Source organism: Nannobrachium achirus (assembly GCF_963921795.1).
Source record: "Nannobrachium achirus genome assembly, chromosome: 3".
In the NCBI taxonomy this organism is placed as follows: Eukaryota; Metazoa; Chordata; class Actinopteri; order Myctophiformes; family Myctophidae; genus Nannobrachium; species Nannobrachium achirus.
This window is the reverse complement of record NC_137812.1, coordinates 46,443,708-46,464,132: the sequence shown is the minus strand read 5'-3', so window position 1 is coordinate 46,464,132 and position 20,425 is coordinate 46,443,708. Positions and strand designations below refer to the sequence as shown.

General features: G+C 42.1%; 1 protein-coding gene across 1 annotated transcript in view; it reads right to left on the bottom strand.

Moving 5' to 3' along the window:
• The window catches only part of mast1a (microtubule associated serine/threonine kinase 1a), a gene marked incomplete at both ends in the record, with an annotated part of 79,480 nt that overhangs the window by 44,559 nt on the left and 14,496 nt on the right, over window positions 1–20,425 (bottom strand). Inside the window, 3 exons of the mRNA XM_080722638.1 lie at window positions 1,417–1,489; window positions 2,295–2,370; window positions 3,282–3,370. Of these exons, the coding sequence (XP_080578764.1) occupies window positions 1,417–1,489; window positions 2,295–2,370; window positions 3,282–3,370 (238 nt within the window). The remainder of the gene's footprint in view (window positions 1–1,416; window positions 1,490–2,294; window positions 2,371–3,281; window positions 3,371–20,425) is intronic.

Sequence of the window (20,425 nt, the reverse complement as noted above, 5' to 3'; positions counted from 1 at the left end):
ATGAATGACAAATCACAAATATCTCAAATTAAATTTGGTGTTTCATTCTCATGACTAATGCAACTACTGCAGATTTAGTAACTAGATTCATGAGGGAAGATAAGAGCCTATTCCAGATTTCAACACTTACTTATCTCCCTTCCCATATAAGAATAATTAATGAATTAAAAGATAAGGATGTGCTTTCAACATATATTAATGAGTTTTCACTTTCACTTTCACATGCTGGGAAAGGAATGGTGAAGAATGATGAATGTTCTGTCCATACAAAAGCCTGCTACAGACACATTTTGATGTGTGGATTAAGCTCACAGCAATCTGGCTAGCCATCATCAAAAAAAAATTTTTTTTCCTTTGAAAAGGAAAAGGAACCCCAGTGCTTCTGTTCAGAGAGTCTGTTCTTGAGAGATTAATCTCATTGTGACGCGTTGTGAACTATTATAAGTATAAGATACTGTAAGGCAGGGGTCAGCAACCTTTTTGAAATTAAGTGCCATGTTTTTATTTTGTAGACAGTTAGTGTGCCATGTCAACACACATTTTAATGACACCGCTTCAAAATTCGGACGTGTTTTGATTGTCAGGACATTGTTATAAGATCATTAGACTCAGACCTATCTCCCCGACTCCCAGTCAAAGTTCATAATTTTAATGAATGTAGAATTGTGTGCAGATGTAATTCTACCAGTGTGCCAGTGATCACCCTCTCCTGTGCCAATGTTGGCACCCGTGCCTAACGTTGCCCTGCTGTAGGCAATAGCGTGCCAGAATTTCATGTACAGTAACAACTACATGAATGTAATTTTACTTCCTAACATGGTAGTAGCTAATATATTACTAATAGAAAAGAGATGCATGATGGATAATGTCACCTTGAAGGATACCACTGCAGTCAGACCATGTGTAAGTGTAAATGTATGATTCCTGTGTAAGTTGAGCAGACAGGAAAACAAACCTAGACTTTAGAAAAATAAATGCAACTGAAACTATATTGTGAACTTAAAAGATTAACATGAAAAACTAAAATAATATACAGAAAATGTCTTTGCTTTTAAGGCCAAACTGCACCAATGCAACTCCTTGCAACGTGCAACTATTTGCAAGTTACAACTACCGTACTCGCAACCGTTATCCCCAATGGCAATTGCAAGGAGTTGCCTTGGTGTGACATGGCCTTAAAACTGTTTAGTTGCAAGGAGTTGTGACTAGTTGCATTTGTGCGGTTTGGCCTTTAGTCTGTGAATTTGTCAGAACTGGCAGCACAGCAAGCATTGGCGCATTATAGTATGTTCATTGGGACTAAGATGTCTATATGACTGTGAGTCAACTGCCTTTATAAAATGTATATACGGTACAATAACCAATAACCAATAAAATAACATTGGTGCACTGCACATGTAATACACACACGCCTACCGTTGAACTAGGGGTGTTGGTGCCATATCCAGAAGAAGGCAGGGAGGCCAATGACCATCTCCGACCATCAGCCCTTGAAAAGGAAAGAAATGAGAAATAAAGAAAAGAGGGTGAAAGTTTTATTACATGACCTGAAGGTTCTTCCTCTCTATCACTTTCAGCAGTGAGAACTCCTATTTCAGTCTCTATTACAGACTCTCTGGGTAACAGAAACAGTGGCTGACTGCGCAGCAGCAATTCCACTTCTTCACTTCCTTTCAATCAAGGCAATTATGCCTTCACTCCTCTTATCTCCTGTCTTTCCTCGGGGCATCTCCAGACATCCCTGTCTGTGGCAGAAGTACTACTCAGAGTACTTAAGTAAAAGTAGCAATAATACATTATAGAAAGGCCTGTAAAATGTTAGTTAATGTTAGTTATTGGAACAAGACTATACTTGTAACTAATTACAAATGGCCCATTTCACTTCTCTTCTCTTTTAATGTTTCAAAATGTATACAACTTCTTTTTTAATCTACAAGATCACAATGCATTGTGATGTTTTTCAAATAATCAAAGTATGAAATAGGGCTTAAATGGATGTGTATGTATGTTTTGTGATCATAATCTAAATCTGCAAAGTAGCTACTAACTAATGTTTTCTAATGATTGCAGTGGAGTAAATAAGTTCAATATTTGCCTCTGAGTGGAGTAGAAGTATACATTGAGAAGTTTACACGCAAAATACTCTGGAGCAAATATTTCACACCAAAGATTATTCATATACTGTAGCTGATGCCTCATTCATACAGGTTGATACCTTCATTCGCGATGTGGACTCTCAGAGAAATCGCTTCTCAGTGTGTGCATGTGTGTGTGAATAAAGACAAAACAATGACCTTCTAGAGGAAGCAAAGGAAAAATGAGCTGGTCCACTGGGTGAGAAGTTGCGTGGACTATCCAAAGGACTGCTTCCTATTGAGACACAGTAAAAAAAAAAAAATCAAAGGCACAGTATAGTCAACCAGAATTTTCCACTAATTCAGAAGAAATAGGGAATTCATATTTTGAACTGAACTGCAACTAGTCAGTGGTGCAGTGTTTGAAATCACTGCAATGCATTATAATAAATGGTAGGCTATATTATGTTCATTTATTGTAATTCATATTTCCTAGTAGAGCTGGACGATAATGAAAAAATCACACCTGTGTGAACTGAGCGGTGGAGGCTGCGTGTGTGTGTGTGTGTGCGCGTGCGTGTGTGAGTGTGAGTGTGCCTGGCCTGAACAACAGCGCCCCTCCCTTAACATGTGTGGTCAGCAAAGGTATTGCAGGCTACATACAGACTCAGGCTACATACACGCACGCACGCATGCACACACACACGGCCACGTATAGGAGAAGGTGTGACCACCGCTCAAAAATCTAATATGAAGATATTTTGACCGAATACCTCAATGTCGGCATTGTGATTATAATATTGTGGTGATTTTGGGGAATAGTTTCCCCCCAAAACATTAAAAAGTATAAAATAACAAAAATAACTAAATAGAATGTTTTTATTTTACAACAAAATAGGTGTTTAAAACGAAATAAGTGATTAAAACCACAAGCATCATGATATTACCAAATCCAAAATGTCAGCCAATATCTAGTCATATCACGATCACCTAATACTCTGATGAAACCCTTCAGTTTTCCTATGAAACAATATAATGTTATAACTTTTTATGTATCTCTTTACTCACCTATGATACAAAATAATATCACAATTTATCTTTTATGATACAATAGGCCTATAATACCACAATGTATCTTTACTTACCTATGATCCAATATAATATTACAATGTACCGTATATTATTACAATGAATATATTTCCTTACCTATGTGTCCAGGCAGTGGGGAGTGTGGTCGTGGCAGAGTAGGGGATGTGCTGGTCAGGATGAGGCTTTTCCGGTTACTGGTCCGACAGCTAGCGTACGCACACACACACACACACACACACACACACACACACACACACACACACACACACACACACACACACACACACACACACACACACACACACACACACACACACACACACAAGAAAAGAAAACATCAATATCCATCTACCTTTAAAGCTCCGTCAATATCAAAGGGAAGACATCTGGCAGACACTACTCACAGGTCATTGAGTGTGTGTGTGTGTGTGTGTGTGTGTGTGTGTGTGTGTGTGTGTGTGTGTGTGTGTGTGTGTGTGCGCGCGCGCGCGTGCGTGCGTGCGTGCGTGCGTGCGTGCGTGCGTGTGTGTGTGTGTTCTTTTTTCATTTGTAGTGGAGGTGCAGCTGTGCATGTAAATGTATTTGTGCTTGTGTAAATACGTGTTAATGTGTAGTGTGGTGTGTAGTATATGTATTAATATGTCGGCAACAGGCCAGAATGCAAGGCTTTATTGAAGAATGGCCGCCCAAGTAGAACAATGGCAACAAAGCCTTTTAATTTCCTCCTGTGCCAGCCCTGACATGACTCCTGTCATGCAAGATAAGAGTGTGCACGTTGAAACCAAGTCAGGTGCAGGTAGAGGCTGGGATTACTCCATCAAGGCTTTAACCCTGTCAATGGTAGACAATCCTACACCATTTAAACAAGCCAACATACACAAACACATATCCTATTGTCATGCCCCATGTCATATTTGTGAAGAGGAAGATTTTCATGGGTGGACTGAGATTTGGAAGAGGTTTGAATTCTGACTCACACACTGTTTTTCCTATTGCAAGTACCATTGATACATTTGATGGCAACATGATGTGATTTTTGGTGAGGTGGCAGTGCTTTAACTCCATTGCCAAAACACCTGTGTTTCTATGAGTATTGTCGTGCATACTTAACACTTTGACAGCCGTATGGAGATGCCCATATTAAAACCGTTTTATACCGGACATCTGAGCAAGGAGTCTCAGCCGGGCCGTAATTTACCGTACTGGGTCATTAAAAACGAAATAAATTATTTTTATCCGAAAATCGGCGATCGTCTAACCTTCCCTAGTCACCGCTCGTCCATCGATAGCGCATGGCTCCTCTGACATGAAGCGGAAGTGATGTGAGGTCCTTTCCCTGCTATAGCTTCTGGGAAGCTCCCATCCATTTTCTGTTTAGACGTTAGCATTAGCATAGTTGGAGTGCTAGGGGCTAAGCTAGCGAAAATGTTCATATCGACTGTAGAGTCATACTTGGATTATTTGAGCCCACATTTACGTGAAATGCACGGGGAGAAGATGCCTCGGCGGAAACCGCCACTCTAAGCCAATGCAGATTGAGGAATTTCGCTGGGGACTGTGGTGAGAATACAACCGGGATCGCGTGATGGTTCTTTGATTTTGTTTGAACAATGACATGCCAACATATTGTTCCACCTCCCTTTTCCCCTTGATTTTGGTATTGTTAAACATATAGGAAATACAATGATTTTAAGTGCAAAGTAAAGAACTTGTCCGCCTCTGTGATATTCACACCACTATAGCCTGTAACTACAACTCAATGTATTTGACAATACTGCTGAGAAATTCTCAGAGCTTACCATGGTTTGTTTGATTTTCAAAGAATCCTTTGGATTCAGTTAATTTCAGTACAATATAAAAATCAACTAGCAATCTGGAGATACTGCATTGCAATGTTAATTGTGTTAATGTTATGTTGCTGTTGCATTTTAATGCACACATTGATTTTAAAAGTTTGGACAAAAATCGTCCTTGAGAAAAGATTAACGAATTACACTACACTCAAATGTCCATGACTTATCAAACAAACACATTGACCAAGTTATCCAGGTAAGTTTGGTAACATTTTAACAGCCTAGGACAAAATGCGAACAAATAGTCTAAAAATAAAGTCATCAACAGGAAAATGGTTTAAGTAGTACAAAATAATATCCAAAGCTGTGAACATGCACTAACGGCAGTGTGGTCCTTTAAGCATGTGCGCCAGTGAACCATCTCTGAATGGAGAAGCCTCCACGGTGGGTGTCATCATCTCTACTGATGAGCTCCTGTCACAGCAAAGTAATGAAGAGCGGTCTGATGAACCGCACTGCAAAGCTTTCTCCACGTTGCATCAGCCAATGTGCTGCTCTATGCAGACACACGTAAATTATAGGTCCACGCTGTGAAGTCCCGAGTGTTCACTTAACTCCGAGAAGGTACAGATCGAACCAAATGCATCTATTTGAGACCATTCGGTTCGATTCGTACCTTCTCCGAGTTAATCGAACACTCAGGATATTGCTGTGCTCATAGTGCTACACGCGTACACGTCGACACACACAAGTATACAGTGGCAAATCATCAATACTCTTTTGAATAGGAGGAAAAAAATTGTGCATGTGCACTTACTAACATGCTGATATAAGAATATTAAATCAGTAACATTCAGAAAACAGGCGCACACACACACACACACACACACACACACACACACACACACACAGATACACTTGTACATAACCCATTACTGTATGTTCAAATCTTTTCTATGTTCAACATCCCCTATCTTCTCTTCCTCTTAATCCCCCCCACCACCACAATTTCTTTCCTCTTCATTCTCCAGCAGTTGTTCCTAACACTATCGGTGGGTACAGTATGGTGCTTCTGTGAGTTCCAGCTGAGGAGTGCTGAGTACTCAGCCTTGTGGAACACAAGAAGGGCATGCTGAAATATTTAGGGGAAACACATTAGGTTTGGATGGAGGGGTTAGAAGTGGATTAACGCTGTCCCTTCCTTCCAACAGTCCTCACATGACAAGTAAAGAACAGACTCGACAGAGATGGAGAGGGGGGGGGGGGGGGTGAATGGTAGGTGGTTAGTGGTGACGTGCTTCAGAGGGGACTATGATTTCCTGTTGGAAAACTGTGTTTAGACATGTGTCAAAGACAACTACCGGTAAATGTCGTTAACAGCTGCCAGGGCTCTGGCACTAAAAGGAGCAGAGGGCACAAACAGCGTGGCGCTCGGTGTCACTGGACCATGGGGCACTGCGTCACTACCCAGGCAGGGGGTAGTGGGCAGAAGAGCCATAGAGAGCAGGGCAGCAGTGGGATCTGGCGTCGCAGGACACAGGAGGGCCCGGTGGGGAGAGAGGGCGAGGACCCCCAACTGCAGTGACGAGTCAGTCCACATACGTCATATGCATACAGTAGCTCAAAACGACGGGAATGACTCTCCAAATGGACAGCAATGAACCAGAAGGCAATCACTCAAGGGGACAAATGACCCACTGGACCCAGGGGGAACTCGAGGACACAGGATAGGTCCAGTATGGTTGGTTCATTCTGTCAGGATCCCGGATGTGTTTGGACCCAAATGCAGAACTCAACTCAAAGTAGAGAAAGGAAACCACAGAGGACTTTACTTAAATAATAACATTATACAAACAAAGGTACATGGCAAATACACAGATACCAGGACAGAAGGAACCTAACACTACAATGAACCAACACAGAGAGCAGTCACAGATAGGCGTATACTAGCCTCTGGTTAACTAGGCAGTCTTTAGGCCAACAGCTCACAGCTGTGAAACCAGGAGGAGGAGGGGGCGCAGAGAGTGGTAAAGGAAGGGTACAAAGCCAGGATGATGCAGAATGTGACAGTTGTGCTCATATAACTGCTTGCAGTTATATTTCAAAATTGATACACATCATAATTGTAATATATTCTTTACTTGAAAATTAGCCATTACATTAGAATTAGCTATCACATTTTGTTTCACCAATGACTCATACTATGCCAAAACGTAACCCTAACCGTGGTCGGAACAATGGAAGGTCGAACCAATGGGCAGTACAAATAATTTTCTTCCCCACTAATCCCCCTCTCCACCTCTCTATTAATCATTCCATGGCTTCTATTCCTCCCTGTTTGCCTCTTCGACTCCTGCTTAATTATATCCTTCAACTCTTTGCCACTTTCACAAATTCAGCCTTTCAAATAGACCCTCTGTCATGCACTCATGCACTGATGCACACACACACACTGATGCACGCGCACACACACACACACACACACACACACACACACACACACACACACACACACACACACACACACACACACACACACACACACACACACACACACAGTGGGTTACGGAGGTAACAAACAGAGAAACAAAGATGTTAACAAAGTGTCTGCCAGCTACTATGTTTGACAACACTATTAACAAAAGCTCAAGGAGGGCATCTGGCCCGCAGCTTTTTTTTCAGTGATAAAATGTTATACAGGCGTGCTGTTCTATAGTCTAAACAGCGGCAAATCAGGCTATAGCTCTGCTATTCGTATACCTGCCAATGGGCTAGAGATATTTCCAGTAAATAATAATTAGCTCTGGAAGTGTGCCATTTGTTCAAGTTTAAGTCTCATGTTCATTCAACCTCCTCTTGAGTGTTAATGGCTGGTGAGAGGCTCCTAGCGAGACATTATACTTCACCCTGTAGCGGTATTCCGCGCAGAGAACAGCTGACATACAAGCTCACAACCGTGTCGCGATCACGGATGCCACTGTTGTGAGCTTGGAGGTCTGCTATTTTGGCAGTCGCGGGATGGAGCACAAATTAGGCTTGATCAGCTCTGGTGCCGTGATGAGGAGCGCTCCCTCCATTCTAATTACGGCGACTGTAGGAGTGGTTTTGAGGACAACTGCTTTGAATTGCTATTATTGTTACACACAACAGAAACCAAGGATTATATATTTCAAGGGCGAGAAAAAATCCAAAGCATTCTTCCTCCACACTGGGAGAAAAACAGCATCTGAAAGTTTAATGGGATGCATTTTTACACAAGGCTGGTAGCCACTTTTACATTGCATCTTATGAGCGGTCGGTTTCCTTTGCCTCCGACCTGCGCGCGCATACTGGTTTGTATCAGTGTGACGTTGTCTGTAAATGGGTCTTTAGTACTCTTTGCAACCAAGTCTAACTCAGTTCATCTTGATAAATCGTGACATACTAGAAGTTCAGGCAGCTATCGATCTGTTTCCATTTTATGCCCATACTGTATATGGAGATTTCTCAATATATCTGTCTGTGTCCCTTTCATGCCCATATAAAGTTGTGTGAGGCATGCCCAAATATGGATTCTAGGCCAGTCTATGACATCACACATCTTGGGATTTGCGCTTTTATCAATATCTTTTGGGGATCGGCCCCCACGACTTCCCACTCTGCGCATCACTCCCTCGGGTACTTGGAGATACACACAGCAAGTATGAAGTCGGTTGACCCCATATTTGGGCATACTGTAACAGTGGTTCTAGACAATGGATCTCCATATATGCCTATATATCGGCGTATTGGTGTAATAGGCACAGCACATCCCCGGGTGCTCTGCGACGCGTGAAGCTGTGTTTTAGTGAGTCGTACGGATGAACGATACTCAAGATACGTAAACTGACACACAGGCGGACAGAGATGTCGCACATTTATAGTAGGATAAATATCACACATCTTATCATTTCTTTAAGGAGCAGGGTTTCAGCTTTATTCATGCATAAATTAATAATGGCATCTAAATTGGAAACTTAAAAAGCTAAGCACAACCAGAGATCTCCAACTGTAGAGTAATCAAGAACAAATTGTTCTTGATTGAATATGTCCATCCATAATGAATTGATGTGAGGCAGCAGGTACGAAGGAAGAGGAGGAGGGGAATGTTGAGTGTTACCATGGCAACACATTTAGAGTCACCCACCACAACCATAGAGTATATATACAAATCCTTCTCGAAAAATTAGAATATTTTGTAATTGTACATTTTCTTGAAACTTTCATATATTTCTTGAAACATTCATATTTTCTAGATACATTGGACATTCAGTGAATTATTCCAAACCTTTTTTGGTTAAATTTTAAATTTTTATGGCATACATCTCATGAATATCAAAAGTGCATATTTCAAAATATTACAATATTACACGAGACCACTCAAAACAAGTATTTATAATAGAGAAATGTCAACCTTCTGAAGTCAGAGTTGCTTGAAGTCCAGTGGGAAGTTTCCAAAGTCAGTTATGAATTGGGGTGCTGTGGCATCTGCAATGCTTTTTCACACAATATTCTAATTTTTCGAGAAGGATAGAGAGCGGACAGCCCCGCCCCTAGCCATTCACATCAATGAAAGTGCTCAGTGGCGTTTTGAAGCATGCGGAAGTAGCTGAATCCAGGTGCATTCTGGTGGAAATTGGCACATAATTATGTGCCAAAATGTTTGACGTCGAGACGTAATGACGTCACGAACGACGTCGACGTCCATTCAAACCTATTGTAGACACCAGTGGCGCGCTCTTATGCTCGTGCTTGTATGTTTCACCCCGCCTGAAATTCCAGCTTTGGCCAATAGGGCGGCCGCTTCAACGTTTACAAGCCGTTCTGGGGGCTTGACCACAACCTGCCAGACTGATTTTCCCGATAACTAAAAAGGGCTTAAACATAACAGAGGGCATCAACTCTGGTCTACGGCCATGAAACTAAAAGTTATGCAGCTTTATTCAACCATGCCTTAACCCTTATCCTTAAACTTCTTTGCCTTTTTTTTTTACTGTTTGGGAAAAAAAAGTAAATACTTCAAATAGCTGATCTACAAGCTCACAATGTGTTGATGTATATGGGCTATTTGAAGTATTTTAAAATGTTTTTCAAAATAGTAAAAAAAAAAAAGGTTTAGCGATAAGGGCTAAGGCATGGACAAAAAATAGGGCCCATGATGTCAAACTGTAAAAGAAATATGAGAGAGAGAGAGAGAGAGAGAGAGAGAGAGAGAGAGAGAGAGAGAGAGAGAGCAAGATGGAGTGATTTAAAGGGAGAGATTGTTATGTGCTGTATTTATGAGCATGCTGTTGTGTGCACATGAAGTGTGCTTGGTAATCCATCATAATCCATAGTGTAATCTATCATGCACGTTCAATCTGTGTGCCACCGAGCAGCAGTGGTCAGCTGGGTAATGTTGTCAGTCAGACACAGTGTGATGCATGGGGATCAATGGGGCTTGCTGGCTGCTACGGCTAGGGCCTCTGATGATGATGACGATGATGATGATGATGGGTGGAAGCACAGAGACACAGCATGCGCACACACTAGGGCATTAACGACTTGTGATTTTTCGACTCGACTCAGTAAAAAAAGGTTGAGTTGAAGTCGACTTTATCGTTTGATGACGTCATCACATCACACACGACCCCACAGTTATTTTGAGGTGTCCCCAGATGAGTAACTTAAAGGGGCACTCCACCACTTTTCAACCTATGTTCATACAATTGGTCCTCACTCAAAAATAGCTTCTTTTTTTTTCAGAGGAGGGCTGTGGGCAGGTCAGAAACCCATCGTCTTGTGACATCATCGATTGCCAATCCAGCTTATAGAAACTGCAGGCTTTCTATTCCTGAAAAGTTGCAATTTTAAAGTGGAAGCCATCTAAATATTTTTTTCAAAAATATTTTTTTTGTGGGGGGGGGGGGGGGGGGGGGGGGAAATGATGATGTCACAAGACGATGGATTCTGAACTTCCCACAGCTCTCCTAGGAGACTTGGACTGAGTAGAAAAAAATTGTGATATTTTATCATGAACATTAGTGAGGACCTATTATATGAAGACAGGTTGAAAAGTGGTGAACTACTCCTTTAATGTGAAACATTGTTTTCTCACTCAACTGTAAACAAACCAACATAAAGTTTAAGTGTTTACTTTAGAGGGTATCTTCACATTTCTAAAGTGCTAATTTAAGGACTTTTTTAATACCTAGTCTAAAATGACAAATTAAACATTGGCCAATTTGTCAAATATAAAGAGGCAGATATTGAAAATAGCCACGAGGCGTTGTGAGCATGTAGATCTGCTATTTTCACAATAGAAAGTATTTTTTTTTTTCAACTTCGACTTTCTCTGGTGGGAGACTTCTGTAATGAAGTCGACTGAGACATGGGCCTCCGATGATGATGATGATGATGATGATGATGGGTGGAAGCACAGAGACACAGCGCACTTTGGGCACACGCACATGCACACGCACACGCACACACACACACACACAAACACACACACACACACACAGTGTCTGTGTATCTGTCAGAACATGGCTACAAGGCTCCAGTCCGCCTGCTGCAGGGCGGATCAGAGGTTAAATCTGTTGTAATGACAAGCAATTAAAACTGCAGGTCATCTGCTGGCACACAGCCATAATGTCACTCTCTCTCTCTCTCTGTTTCACACACACACACACACACACACACACACACACACACACACACACACACACACACACACACACACACACACACACACACACACACGCACGCACACAGTAACACCCAGTAGCCCCCCCCCCCCCCCCCATAAAACAACAACAACATAAAGCTGTCAGCCCACACACTAACAGTTTGATTGATTGATTTTTTATTTTTTTTTTAGATTTCTTTTTGGGGCTTTTTATGCCTTTATTTGATAGGATAGTAGACTGACAGGAAATGGGGAGAGAGATGGGGAATGACATGTGGCAAAGGTCCTCCGGATCGGGCCTAGTATGTGGTATGCGCCTTGACCACTAGGCCAGCGGGCGCCCCTTGATTGATTGATTGATTGATTGATTGATTGATTGATTGAAGAATTTATTAGAAGGTTGCATAGGAAAAGTTTCATGACAGTACAAATCACTGGTACAAGGTCAACTAAAAGGAGATTCTAGTAAGCTTTTCAGCTTATTTGCACAGGAACCACTTCGTGTATCTCATATAACATTGAGATAGAACACAGTACTTTGCAAAGGATATCATCAAGGAGAAAAAGTAGTCATAAAGAAGAAGAAATAAAGAAAAGGTAAATAAAATAAAAAGAAATAGAAGATAATTACAGTGGAAAATGGGCCTTGTCTTTTACAAGGTTCAATGTTAGTGTTATAGCAGGAGAACTAATTTGAGCCTTGAACAGTAAAGGTCAAAACAATACCCATGTGACTTATTAATGACAATGTTCTGTTCAATGTTGAAAATGGGTGGTTATCTCCTTTAAATTAATACTGTGTATACTAGAACTTGAAATGTAATGTAATCTCATACATGGTTTCTGAATGCAGATCTCAGTTTAAGAACAGAATGGAAATGGAAACAAGCCTGGGCTTATCTGACTGGGTCATCCCTTTAGTGTTATTTTGTATAGACCAGTGCCACGTGCCTTGTTTTAGCAAACTGTTAATAAAATATTATGTCAATCAAAAAAGAAAGTCCACAGTATGAAACACATTAATTCTACCATGATGTCACACCACTCTCGCGCTACTATCTAATCTGTTCAATTTTAATCAGTAATCACTCAATTACAAAACTCACCATCTGTCATTATCTTCATTCACATCATAACATCAATTTATATGCCTCCGTTTCATACACTGCTGACCTCCAACTAATTACCTAAACTAAAAATAAAAAATCTCACAGTGTGTAGCCATGCAGCAAAGGTGAGCTTGTAGATCTACTAATCTTTTTTTGTTTTTTTTTGTTCTGAAAATCTAATTGTTTTTGAGCGGTGGTAAACCGCTCCATAGAGTGGCTGTGCGTGTGTCTGTAGCCACTTTTCCTCAGTGTTTTGCCATAGCAATGTGTTTTCCTCAGTGTTTTGCCATAGCAATATGTAAGTGTGTGTGTGTGTGTGTGTGTGTGTGTGTGTGTGTGTGTGTGTGTGCGCGTGTGTGTGTGTGTGTGTGTGTGTGTGTGTGTGTGTGTGTGTAGCCATATTACATCACCAATTACATCCTAGACCTATATCCTGGTCTTTTTCCTCAGTGTTTTGCCATAGCAATGTGTGTGTGTGTGTGTGTAGCCATATTACATCACCAATTACCAATTGAAGACGTTATGCAAGCACGACCACCACTCACTTCACATTGGGTGTGATTATTTAAATAAAAAGGGAATATTTACTTACAACCCATAAAGTGGGTCTGTGACCAAAAAATGGTTACCAGACCATTGTTTGGGAAACGCTGCGGGCATACAGCATTGAGATAGCGTTTTAAATGAGTTGTGTTTTACTGCCTTCTCTAATTATTTTCTAAATGACTTCGTCAACGGGGGGCCGTCCTCTCCTGTGAAGCTCTTTCCGCAGAACAAAAAGGACCCCGACGGTTTCCATTATGGCCAGACAGCTGAGCAGACTCGACATAATGAACAGCAGAAGAAGAACCTGGCAAGCACAACATTATGCGCAGAGTACGGTAAGTACACAGCGGCTCCAGGTTACAGTATGCACTATCAATTAAAAACACAAACCCCTCGTTCCCTATTCTGGCAAGAAAGAACATTACAAAAACAGCAGATTTCAAATGAGAATTTGTTTGAGTAAATCTACCCCAGTCTGTTAGAGATGTGTGTGGGTGTGGTGGGGCTGGGCAATATGGACAAAATCAAATATCCCAATTTATTTTTATACCACATACCAGATGAGATCTGATGTAGAGGGAGAAAAAGGAGGGGGGAAAGGAGCAGATGTAGTATTGAGCCCCAGTCAACGAATGGTTTAAGGCAGGGGTCTTCAACAGGGGGTCCGGGACCCCTAGGGGGTCATCAGAGTTATACAGGGGGTCCTCCAAATCTTTAAGTGATAGAAACTTTTTTTCTCCTTTTTTTCTATTAACCACTTGAACCCTAGTGTTCTTATTCTGAGAACTTTAGACAAAAATAGCAGATCTACAAGCTCACAACGCCTGTAGATTCGGCAAAGAGGTTTGGTGCAGAGGAGAAAAAGAGCAGACTTGACATGAATCCAAAATACACTGATGATTGTGCTGTCAAATGATGAAACTATAAGGAATCTATGAAAAGGTTGTGGGGGTCCCTGCTTCATCTCTCTCTCAGCTAAGGGGCCCTTGGCCTGAAAACGTTGAAGACCCCTGGTTTAAAGGGTTAAAGGAACAAGAGTCAGAGGGAAGAGCCAAACCAGGAAGGCTTGTCAAAACACTCACATACATGGTCATATATAGTGAGTGTAGCACAGGAATGATAAGGAAGCAGGGGACACCATATTTGCATGCATGCCTACACCTACTGTATGATATGACAGGTGTGCATGAGTGCCTCTGCATGTACAATGTTTCCTCATGACTGGGTAAGCCTGCCACTGTAAATTTAACTCTGGGGTTGCACCCGTTGGTTACATTCGTATACTCTCTGAGTTACAAATGGATAAAGTGATTTGTGATCTTAATCTGTGCGTGCGTGCGTGCGACCCGTGCGTGTGTGCGTGCGAGCGAGCAGTGTCATCTTCGGCTCTAAGTGCTGACTCACGGGACAGACAGGACACCGGGCCATTCTGATCATTTACACCATCGATCCGTCCGGCCTCTCACTTCCTGTCACGTGACCACTCCGTGCCACTCCCTCGGGACCTCTCAAAGGCGAACGCACACACTTCTTCTGAGGCAGCATGAAAAGTGGAGGGAGGGGGGGCTAACGCCACTGCCCCTTTAAAAGGAACATTATCCATGGTACTGTACAGTATGTCGTGCAGGCCTTTGAGAGTGGATGTTATTATGGGACAATCTAATTTCTTCTCCCCTGTTTCAAACCATCCCTTGGGATTCTGATGCTTCCTACGTTGGACACATTAGTCTACTAAACAGAGCCATATGTTGATTAAACTGTTTTATCTGGCATGGGGCATGACAGATTAAAAGGTAAAGAGGCAGACGTTTACGGGGGTCACCAGACAATATGGTAGATATTCGTTGCATACATTCAAGGGAACCTTCGCTGGGGGTGTTCTGTTCTGATGTGAGGAGATCATAATAAACAGTGAGGAAAGTGTCTTCTGTGTTCTCCCGCGAAATATGAACGTAAGGTAGAATCTGACTTTCTACCTACACCATTAACTTATTATTTGTATCTATACAAATATCTATCTAAATATCTATAGTATATACAGTATACTATTTCTTATTTTCAATGTATTTGTATTATTATGTCACAATTAGATCAAGTATTATTCTTTTATTTTATTATTATTATCTTGTTATTCTGTATTGTTGTGTTAGCATAGTTTTTGATGAACATCTCCCAAAAACATGTTGCCGCTTGCACCTGTATGTGTGGCTGACAAATAAACTCTCCTGATTCTTGGTTATTGGGGTCTTTCTGGGCCTGGGGCTGTTTTCTCAATCCATTACAGGGGAGCTGATCTCAGAGAGACACCCCACTGACAGCTAGGCTTCACATCTGGCATGCCATCTGCCAACTTGCACCATTTTAGCTAGGACAAGGCTTTTAACTACCTACAGTATGGCATTGATTTTCCTATCTGTTCAGTGAGCAGGTCCAGTGTGTTTTTTTTTATTTGTCATCATTATAATGTCCAAAGAGACTGTTAATACTACATTTGAGAACCATTTCACCAAGAGAAATCAAATCTTCTTGGAAACCTTTTCATAGCATTTTCAGAGTCATGGAATTGTTACAGTAAACCCAGATATTAATCTTTAATAACAAGGCAGCCACTAAACTACTTGTTTCAAACAAAACCTGACATACATTCTAGAACACTATTTTAAGCCTAATTTAGATGGTGTGGCTTGTCAAAAAATATATAAAGTAGACTGCTGTGCAGTCCACATCTCTGCTCCCCAACTGAAGGTGTGAAAGTGTATCCCCGGGGAGAATGATACAGCAACATACAGTAATGGAGCAAAAGGTGACAGACCTGAGTCCATCTATCTGTCCAGTTCATTCATATGTTATACCTTGGTTATAACCATCGTAAGACATGGTAAATGACTGCGAATGGTGATTTGTCATTACTATGACATTTCACTTAGTTTCCACAATTACCTTATTCACAGCATAGACACTGTATCACCTCATAAAGATAAAAACGAGCCTACTTCGATGAGTAATACTCATTTGCATCAGTGGAGATTCTCACTGCATGTCCAACAGACATTAAACTGATTTATTATGATTATGGTTAATGCAAAACAACTCCCACAGCTGACAAGCCATGGAGATGGTAGTAGGAAGATGAACCTGGCATTCTCAAACACTCTCATTGTAAAACAGGGGTCTTCAACGTTTTCAGGCCAAGGACCCCTTAGTTGAGAGAGAGATGAAGCAGGGACCCCCACAACCTTTTCATAGTTTCCATACAGTTTCATTGTTTGATGATTGTTTGACAGCACAATCATCAGTGTATTTTGGATTCATAATTTGAGTTTTCAGATATTTAACCACTTGAACCGTCAATACTTAATACATTTGACTTTTCACTCTGTACTAGTCTGCTCTTTTCCCGCTCTACCTCTTTACCGAAAATAGACGATCAACAATCTTGTAGATCTGCTATTTTTGGCAAGTGGTTAATATAAAAAATGAGGAAAAACAAGTTTCTATCACACAAAGATTTGGAGGACCCTCTGTAGTAACTCTGAGGACCCCCTAGGGGTCCCAGACCCCCTGTTGAAGACCTTTGTTGTAAACTATGTGGATCATGCAACCAAAAGGATTCAAACCTGGGTTTTGTCGAGTAATGTAGTTTCTAGTTTGTAGCCTAAGATGTTCAAGTTCCTTCCTATCATCAAGATCATGGAGGATGCAGCAATAGAAATACAACACAGCATACATCTCAATGTAAAATCATCTACAAAAACTATGTGACTGCTTACAACATGAATTGACAATTAAGCTGAGCCTTGCGACTTTGAGTCAAGAAATTATTTCGGCCTAATACATTATTTATTTAAACAGTTGGACTAATGAGATGAATATCACTCAAATGAGCAAGGCATTTCTGGGCATTAACAAATGCATAGATTCCCATGTGGCAACAAACCCATCATTACATAGTGTATAGTATGAGCTGTGTGTCATTCTAACATCAAAGATAAACAACAAACAGTCTCTCTGCTTTGGTGAAGGGAACCTGAACGGCAGCCAATAACAGATGGCACTGTAGTGGCACACAACATGAGTACAGCCTTGAGATGAGTGCCTACGTTGGCTGTTTCTTCATATCAAATCCTCAGTGTTAATTAAACTCTGAGAGTGTGCAAGTGCAACCAAATGGACTCTCAACAGTTACACATTTACCCCTGTACAAGTGGCCCCAACTAAGCAATATGATACTAAGAAATATGATTGTTTGTAAAATCATTCCAACAATACTTGCCCATGAACTACACAACGTGAATTGGTTGCTATGGAGAGGTTGTGCTCCTGTCTTTTACAGTGCACTGTAGCAACTTTGATGTTGAGTACAAAGACATACAACGTTTCAGATGTTGTTACAATAATGCCTACTGTGAGTGATGTGGGACCATTCCCATTTTTTACTTTTCTTTAGCAATGACGACCTACAGTACAGTATGAGGAATTTCTTGAATCAAGGATGTTTTACATGAAGGCTAATATACGCCATGCAGGAGGCAAGTATAAACACAAACGATGTGATGGCAATCTAACATGATGACTCGTGGACAGGACTGTATAATACCTAAATTGAGGATTCTTTGCTTCACTTAAGCTAACGATCAACTCAATGGCCTCATATGAGTTCACAAGAGAGTGATGCAGGCATGTACCGTACGCGTGTATGTAATTTCATTGGTGGCCTCATGCTCCTCTCTCTCTCTCTCTCTCTCTCTAACATCTTTCCTTCTCTATCTCTCTCTCTCTTCTTTCTAAAATCTTTCCTTCTCTATCTCTCTCTCTTCTCTCTAACATAGTTCATTCTCTCTCTCTCTCTCTCTCTCTCTCTCTCTCTCTCTCTCTCTCTCTCTCTCTCTCTCTCTCTCCATTCTCTGGCTTTCTGAAATCACTTCTGACTCACAGGAGATTCTTTAGAGAAGAGGGAACTGCTAAATAAGGCTGGAATACTAACTCAGCAATAAAAGGATAAAAGCAACATCGCTCTAATTCCCAGGAAGCATCCGAGAAAACACAGCTGGAAAGCACACACACACACACACACGCACGCACGCACACACACGCGCACACACGCACACACACACACACACACACACACACACACACACACACGCACACACACACACACACACACACACACACGCACACACAGACACACCATGAGAGCAACCATGGCAAACGGTGACAGAGGCATTATCCATGATCGCATATTACCCTGCTGATTCCTTAAGTCACTCTCTCTAAACTCACGTCTAATCCTCATGTGAGCACATGAGATCAAGTTATCTGGAATGAAGCGCCTCAGGACAGACCGCTGGGCTTGTGCATGCAAGAAAGATAAGAGAAGAGTGCATGCGTGTGTGTGTGCGTGCACGCATGCATGTGTACCGTATGTGTGTGGAGATGTGCATGGTGTAAAGTGAATGCACACCTGACAGCACCTGCTTACAGTACAAGCCACAATCGACCACATTGCTTTTACATGTGCAAGGCCGGCGTATCGCTCACAAACTGAGATATCTGTTTAGAACAAGCATACCATGGTATAAAAGAAACACAAACACACCCACGTGCATGCATCTGTCATATCATGCACTAGATACTAAGTAAATATTACTGTAAGCACACAGGCACGCACGCACGCACACACACAAACACATGCATTAATTCCATATATTGGCCAGTGCCAAATTGCCAAATGGGGACAGAGGGGACAACTGTGAGCAGCATGACTGCTGGCAGGAATGACGGTACATCACAGTGAAAAACACCTAACCCACAACAACAACAACACTACACAAAAACAGCACCTTGTTAAGGGCTTGATATACTTAGTTGTGAGGTGCCATGCACTCAAAAACAGAAGATTGTGAGCTTGTAGATCAGCTATTTATTTTCGGTGCACGACACCGGCAAATGAATCAAAACATTGACAATGAATCAAACATTGTTACTATTAACAATAAACTGGACGTCCGCATCGATCAGGAAGAGAAACACAGAGCAATCCATTTGCTGCAATTACCTTTTGGTTCGTCGAAACATGTTGCTAGCAGCAGAGGCTGATTTGGCAGATGGACGCGAGGACCGCTGAGTGCCCCCCGCCCCCCCCCTCCCCAAACACACACACACACACACACACACACACACACAGACAGACAGTCAAGAGGGAGAAAACACGCTCCACGCCAGCATGACAGCTTCTTCTGGCGAGTTAAACACACACACTCATACGTCCAGCCCCCCCCACCCCTACCCCTCCAGATACGTCACTGGGTCCGGGTGCGCGCGTGTGTCCTTGCGTGCGTCTGTGAACGCGTGCGCGCGGCTTGAAGGTGTGCAAGAGAGAGAGGAGAAGAAATTCTTATGAAGATTAGCAAGTGTCAGCTTTGACACAGACAGAGAGAGAGAAATGTAGAGATAAAGAAGTGAGTGAGAGAGACAAACAGACAGACAGACAGACAGAGACAGAGAGAGGACAGAATGAACAGACTGCTTAGCTTTCCTCTCGAAAGGAGAGAGGATTCTGGGGCTGCTCTCAAGGGTACTGTGCCAAGCCAGGAAGTGTAGAGCGACAGAGCGAGAGGAGAGAGAGAGAGAGAGGGAAGGGGGGATTGGAGCAAGGATGTACGCGCGCGCGAGTGTGTGTGTGTGTGTGTGTGTGTGTGTGTGTGTGTGTGTGTGTGTGTGTGTGTGTGTGTGTGTGTGTGTGTGTGTGAGCAGAGAAAGCAAGGAAAAGAGCGAGAGGGGGAAGGAGAGAGGGGAGGGGGAGGCCTATCTGCACAGTAGAATCTGGAGTGTAAAAACAGACGGTGTAAGGGTGGGTGAAAGGGAGAGATGGGAGATCAGTGAAGTGTAGACTGATGTATGTGTGAATGACAAGACAGAGGAGGCGGGGGGGGCAGTGTCTTGGACAGTTGGTCTGTCTGTGTGTGTGTGTGTGTGTGTGTGTGTGTGTGTGTGTGTGTGTGTGTGTGTGTGTGTGTGTGTGTGTGACTGTGTGTGTGTTACACAGCATAAATGTGATGCATTATGATGACACCCACACTGAGGGAGGGGGGACACTATGACCAGCAGTACAGGGGAACTTGTGTTGTG